Here is a 6991-nt window from a genome sequence, read left to right as displayed (position 1 = left end):
CTCTGCTCACTAGGACAAGGATAATTTGTCTACATGTAACATTTCTCCTTGACCTCACCAGTAAAGGGCTGTCTTATATCCTGAACCATGTTAATAACGTATTTTCTCTGTATCTAATTTGCATAAACATGTGCATTTGATTCTTCATCATTCTGCCACTGTACTTCAGCTGCTCAGTGATAAGTGAACTTACAGAAGCCTAGAAGGATTAAGAGGTTTAGCTAAGTTTGGTAGGAGTCTTAATAGGTATGAGGTATCAATTAGCATATAAAGATACACAGTATGTAAAATCAGCATACATTGATTTTTCAAGAAAGGATCCTACTTATTCTCTTTGATTTTTATTGAACCGAGATTTAATTTAATCTTTATCTACAGTTGCCATTTCTGTGTTGCATTAGCACAAAATGTCAAGGAAAGTGCTGAAACACCTCAACGGTAAGCCACGTGCAAGCATTTGACAATTCAACGGCCTCTAATCTTTCATTCTTGGTACATTCACATCTCGCATGACAGCACCTGCTAGTACCTTTAGCACTACTGCAATGATGCTGTGCAAGTGTCCTTTCACCATAAATTGTTGATTTTAGTACCTCAACATCTATTCAACAAGCAAATCTTCAAATCATTTGATCTCAGAGGTTTCTGGTAGAGTCTTCTTTGATCAAATATGCAAGGTTGTAGTCTTCCAATGTAGTGGTTTTCAAACTTCCTGAAGCCATAAAACCCTTTCATATCACCTCTGCCGTGGGACCCCTACCCCTGGCTCCATAGGCCAGGTGAGCTAATGCAGAGCCAGGCAACCCAGCCCAGCAATGGTGGCACACCATCTCCTCCACTCCACCAATGCTCCCAGTCTCTTTGCAGACCCATGATGACCATTACTGAACCCCAGTTTACTGTTATATTTTCAAAGGAAATATTAACTTGGTAGTTTAAAAAGTCTATATGTTTTATAAAAGCATTGGCAGCCAGAGTATGGTGCAAAAAAGTGGGGCACAGACCTAGCCATGTAAAAAGCTCTGGCTTGCAGGGGCATCTGCTATCCCAGTCTGGGTTCCCATTAAAATTTGGGCCACTGAATACAATCCTGAATTGTAGTACTCCTGCTGTTCCAGCCTGAGAAATTACTAGTCTGAAGATACTGCTATATGAGTCAGTCTCTCTCACTCTGTGTGCATGCGTGTGTGCGTGCATGCGTGCGTGCGTGTGTAGACCAATATTTTCAGCATAGACAGTTATGGGCATAATGCACACAACCTCAGACAATTAGATACGTGCACGATTGCTGTTAGTAGAACTGGGACTTCTGGAAAGCAATTGCAGGTATGTCATTACCAAATATGCTAACAATCTCCATCTTCAATGCTTGACAGGGAGGAAAAATTAAAGAAATGAATTGAAGCTATTCATCCTTTTTTTAAATAATGCTTTTCCACTATTTGATTGTTCAGTCGCCTCTGTTCTGTTGTTGCACCCCTTGAACCTCCAGAGATCAAATGTGGGGCCACTATAGGCATGTCTATGTGTTGCTATATACAGCGATGTTGCTAAAGCACAGCACAGTATGGGCAGTTACTACACTGTGCATGCGGTGCACACTTAGATTTCGCTGCTACAGCACCGTAGAGGCATACTATACCCAGGGAATACGCCGCTACAGCAACATAGCTGGCAATCACATGTAGATATACATGATTGCTATGTTACCGTAGCACACCGCACGGCAATGTAGCACATTGCTATGTTGCCTTAGGGCAACGTGTAGATGCACCCTAAGATTTCAAAGAAAAATCACAACTCAGACAATTCTCATCAGCATAGAAGTATATCCTCTAGGGAGGCCACAAACAACCCACCCTTCTACCACATCACAACTTTTACAGCCACACCCCCCAGTTCTTTAGAGGTTTAAAAACTCAGAGAATAAAACCACCCGTGTGAGAGAGAAGATTAGATATCCAGATCCCGGCAGGTCAACTTCATGGAGCTTCTACGGTGAAGTTTCTGCTTCAGAAGAGTTCTCAGCCAGGGTCCATGTGCGGGTGGCAGTGATCTCTCGATGTTGCAGGACATCTCACGACTGTAACCTCCATGGAAAACTCCTCTTGACCAAGCACTTCTATCTACAGCTTGCTCGCGCTCTCTCACTTTGCCTACCTTGTCCCATACATTTCTCATTTCTTCAGAAGACCCTACAATCTTGCTGCTCTGCTCTGTGGAGAGGTACTCTGCACAGTACTAAGTATGTGCTCTCACAGTGTTTATTTTCTCCCATTTTGGCAACACACACAGCACAATGCTCAAGATATAGGTAATAGATCAGAAAACAAAAGCCACCCCAAGACCATCATATGGTGTTATTAAACAGATACATTGCTTTTGGTACAATGCCACTTCTACATGAAAGCTTTCTTAATCTGATGGCTGTGCAGAGGTTTTCTTCAGGCAGGTCGTATTAGAAGGAGGGTTCTAAAAGCAGGAGAAAGAGAAGCACCTTAATATCAGACAGATAAAGACAGACTGGAAAACATACTGAAAAGAAGAACTGAAAGTCTTAAGGGTTTGGAAGGACTGAATAAATGAGAAAAGATTACAAGAATTCAATGGCCGAGTCCTATCTTGATGTCACCTTATTGAGGTGTGTTGATTAGCCTAATATTTATTGACTGGCTTCAGCTAAGGCTGAGCAGAAACGTGATGATTACAGGACTCTGGAACACTGTAGGTGATACACAGAAGTAGAAGTAGGGGGAAAAAAATCAACAAAAAGAAAACTAGTCTGAGTATAAGCTGCAGTCAGCTATGGCACAGTCTAATATAACTAATCTTCATCAAATATTTGCTTTCATATCTGTCATCAACAAGGGAGGTGGTGATAGATCTGCTTGGGGCATGTCATTAACTGATAAAAATACAGGTTAATAAAATATATGGAACAATCTTGCACTGATCCTAGGGCATAGCTCAGCTATGGCCAAAATTACCTTGTCTTCTCTAATTCATCCATCCTGGAAAACCACATTTTGCTCCGGGCATACAGCTACCATATGCTGTGCAAAAATGAAGTTTATTTCCTCCTTGTGGGGACTTTTTACCATCTTGTACCAGCTATACTTTTCCCAGAGCCTGATGAAGGGGACTTTGATCCTTTAAGCTTGCAGAAAAGGACTATTTTTTGTGATTTCCCAGTTGGTCTAATAAAAGATATCATTTTGGAACCAAAACTTCTAGTTTTTTGTATATGCTCATGAAATCACTTGACATTTTACCTTCTTCATCTTTAATACTGTACTTTAAAACTCAATCACAAGGAAAAGCAACAGCAGGCCAAATTAAACTGTGGTATAAGTCACTTGAGAAACACAGGAGAGACCAATCTGTATCCAAGAACAAAGTCTAACCTAGAAAAGTTTCCCCATGTACAGGGATCATTCAGAGCAAGATTTATCTCTGATAGATGCAAATAACAGAATGGCGGTTTGTCAGAGACAAATGGAAATTGCTGTGCTCCCCCTGCAAATCACTCTGGCTCAAAAAGGTATTTTTTCATTCTGTGGATTAAAGATATCACCAGGGATCCAGGTTTTCCATTTCCCATGGAAAAACAGAAAAAAAATGCAGATTTTTCCTTTCAACCAAGAAAAACATGGATTTTTTTTTTTTACTTTAATGGAGAAACACATGGATTTTCCACTTTTGCAAAGAGCTCTCTGCAGGATGACAGAGTTCCAGCCTACGAGGGGCTGGGGGGAGCAGGAGGAGGGCAGTCAGGCAGGAGGCACCATGTGCATGTGCACACGTACATATGCACATGGCCGCCAGGCAGTTTGGAGAGCAGTTCCCACAGATAAGTCTGGAGGGAGGGGAGTGGAGATTGAGGCCCCCATAGTGAGGGAGGAAATGAGTTGGATAGGGCTGGGGCTGGGGCTGCTGCCCAGCTGAGGCAGTGTGCGGGGCGTGGGGCTTGGGGCCCAGGGCCAGAATGTGCGGCCGCAGGGTCTGGGTGGGGACCAGGATGGAGCCGCAGGCGGCTCATCTGGGGGGCAGGGGGAGGGCTGGCTTCCCACCGCTGTGCACACTCCTAAACGATCCACGAACTGGAGCCAGGCAATTAACAATTATGATATTCCTCCCTGTTTGTTTGGACTCTAAATTGGCCAACCATCAAAGAAAAATGCTTTGAAGTTATACAATTAAATAGTATAAGAACTAAGCAAGTCTGCCAGCGAGGTGTGTGCAGGCCAAGAAGCCATCCTGTCACCCAGCCAACATGTGAAGGATGCACATTTTGAGGCTGTACAAGAACTACCTCCTGCCTCCATTGGGTAAAGATCTCTGTGCAGCTAAGACAATATTAAGGACTAATAGCTAGGGGTGCACCGATAGAGATTTTTGGGGCGAATACCGATAGCCAAGTTTTAAGGAGGCATATTGGCCGATACCGATTTGGTTTCTGATACAGCCGTGTGTAGCTGCTAAGTCTGTTGTGGTGGAAGGGGAGGGGGGCTGGAAGGGGCATGAGGGGGCAGATCAAGGCCCCTGTGGTGAGGAAGGAGTGGGGCTGGGACAGAGACTGGAGCAAGTGCTGCCCAACTGGAGCGGGGCAGGTGTGGGAGAGAGCCATGGCTCATCCAGGGGTGCAGCTCCCACCACTGCATGCATCCTGGGAGGGCACGAGAGGGTGCTCCCAGATCAGCGTGGGGCAAGGCAGGGCAGGGTGGGCTGGGGCCAGGGCTGCACTGGGCTCTATTCAGGGTGGGCAGCAACAGTGCTGGGAAGGAGGCTATGGGAGAGGAGGGAACAACCCCCCCCGCAAAATTTGCCACAGCCTTCCCATATCCTTCTCCCAGCACTGCCACCCACCCAAGTGCATCCTCAACCCAACACCCCCCCATCAGAAAAAAGCCCAGTGCAGTCCCAGCCCCAGTCAGCAGCTACAGCCCACCCTGCCAGCACCCTGCACAGATCTGGGGGTACACGCTCCCCCCTCCCTACTGGGGCACACACAGTGGTGGGAGTTGCTCCCTGCCCCACCTTGTGCCCTCCAGATGAGCTGTGGCTCCATCCCTCAAACTCAACAGCACACGAGTGGATAGAGCACTGAAGTCAAGTGTGCCAGGAGCCATCTGTGAAGAAATCCCCTCCCCCCCACTCTGACCCTCGCCTGGGTCAGCCCAGGTGACCCCTCTCCCTCCTTGCTCCTCTTGGATCAGGCTGGTCAATCAGGTGACCTGGCCCGATAAAATTCCTAGGGGGAGAGAGAAGCTCTCTCTTCCTTCCAGTAGGCACCTGGAAACTACAAGCACATACCCCAGGCAGCAGCCTCGTGATTTCTGTAAGTAGAAACCTGGAAACCTGTCAGGAGTTAAGAATTATGTATAGGCAAGTCACATCTTAAAAGGCTTACTGTATCCAGTCTCTGTAAAGACTCGTGTTGCTTTTGTTTGCTCAAAGAGTATTCTGACTTCCTTATCCAACCTCCCCCCACACACACATCACTCAGTAAAGGTGTTGAGTTACATCCTGAATTGTTGGGCACAGAGAGAGGGAAATTCCTTCTACCCCCTGCCTGGCCAGCAAAGTTTTTCTTTTTCTTTTTTCCCCTCAATTCTTCCTGATGCTATCTAGGGATGCTTTGGAATGAAAGAAACACCCAGAAATATTACTGTGGGCAAAGCACCCCCAAGGTTTGCAGGGTCTGTGTGTCCTGGGCTGCACAGAGACATGCCAGAAACCAGTGCCCGGGTGGTGGCAGTGTTCTCTTAGGCTTGTGGGGGTCCTCCAGGAAGCGGACAGCGGACTGTAGGCTCCCCAAGGGAGACCCTCAAAGCAAGGTTTTGGGCCTGGCACAGTGAGGCAGGTGTCTCTGCACAGTAGTGCCCACTACTGTGCCACCACACCATCCAGTACAGGGTCTTTACCTCTTACAACGAGGAAGGTTTTGCTGATGGCACAGCCCAATTCATTGCTGGCCAGCACCTCATATTCTCCTTCATCTTTTCTTGTGACACCTAAGATCACGAGGCAGCAAACACCGAAGTCATTTTTGCTGAAGAAAGTGGGGTCCTCTGAGAGGTTTTTGCCATCTTTATACCATGTGACCTTTGGCTTTGGGTGGCCAGTTACTGCACAGCTCATACGACAATCAAATCCAGTGGTTACCACATGGGGCTTCAGCTGCACAAGGAATCTTGGAGGCTGATTTTGATTCACACCCCTGTACTTCGGTAGTTGAACTTTGACTTCAGCTGTAAGAAACATAAATCCTACTCAGGGACTGATCTGTAAGTTTAAAGTCTGGGTGAAGGAATAGTCTCTACTTACAACAATTAAATAAGACTGACATGAAACTTGCACGTTTGGGACTTCTATAGGTCAAATGGGCTAAGATACCTAGCTCCTCCTGCCTTGTGCCTTCCAAGGTTGGGGGGGAGGGGGCATGGCAACTGCCTGCAGGCGGTGGTGGCAGTGTTGTCAGCGGAGGTGCGGCAGTGGTGAACGGAGACTGCCCACAGGCAGCTGGGGCGGTGTTGCTGGCAGGGGTGGAAAGTACCAAGTGGTGATCGGCAACCGCCCACAGACGCCTCCGGCAGCATTGGCAGTGATGGGCGAGGGGAGTGGCAAATGCTGAGTGGCGATAGGTGACCACCCGCAGACCCCGCTGGCAACGTCAGCAGTGGCGGGATGGGGTGTTGACCGGTGACCACCCACAGATGCCACGAACAGCGGCCAATCTCAGTTGCCAATGTCCTGCTGGATTCCATAATTTCCTCTCAAAATTTTCCAGGCCCTCATGAATCAAGTTGAGTCCTTGGTTTCTGGAGAATTTAAATCTCAGAGTTTTCTGGAAATTATTTCTCTTAAAACCTTTTATCATATGAGTGATATAAGTTGGTGGTAAAGTGGGAATGAAGAAGCCTAGCTGATCTGTAAACATGCCAGTCCAGCAGGAGATAGACTTCCTTAGTCAACAGAATTTTCTTAGGGT

At 46.8% G+C, this 6991-nt stretch overlaps 1 protein-coding gene across 3 annotated transcripts in view; it reads right to left on the bottom strand.

Moving 5' to 3' along the window:
* Positions 1-300: 300 nt before the first annotated feature.
* The window catches only part of IGFN1 (immunoglobulin-like and fibronectin type III domain containing 1), a 61199-nt gene continuing 54508 nt past the window's right edge, over positions 301-6991 (bottom strand). For all 3 annotated transcript variants that reach the window (XM_019546318.1, XM_019546319.1, XM_019546320.1), the window contains 2 exons: positions 5925-6251; positions 301-2472 (listed from right to left, as the gene is read on the bottom strand). In XM_019546318.1, the coding sequence (XP_019401863.1) occupies positions 2459-2472; positions 5925-6251 (341 nt within the window). In that variant the 3' untranslated portion in view covers positions 301-2458. The remainder of the gene's footprint in view (positions 2473-5924; positions 6252-6991) is intronic.

The sequence above is a fragment of the Crocodylus porosus genome, unplaced genomic scaffold (assembly GCF_001723895.1).
Source record: "Crocodylus porosus isolate Cpor-Errol unplaced genomic scaffold, CroPor_comp1, whole genome shotgun sequence".
NCBI classification, from domain to species: Eukaryota; Metazoa; Chordata; order Crocodylia; family Crocodylidae; genus Crocodylus; species Crocodylus porosus.
This window is presented reverse-complemented; position numbering and strand designations above follow the sequence as displayed.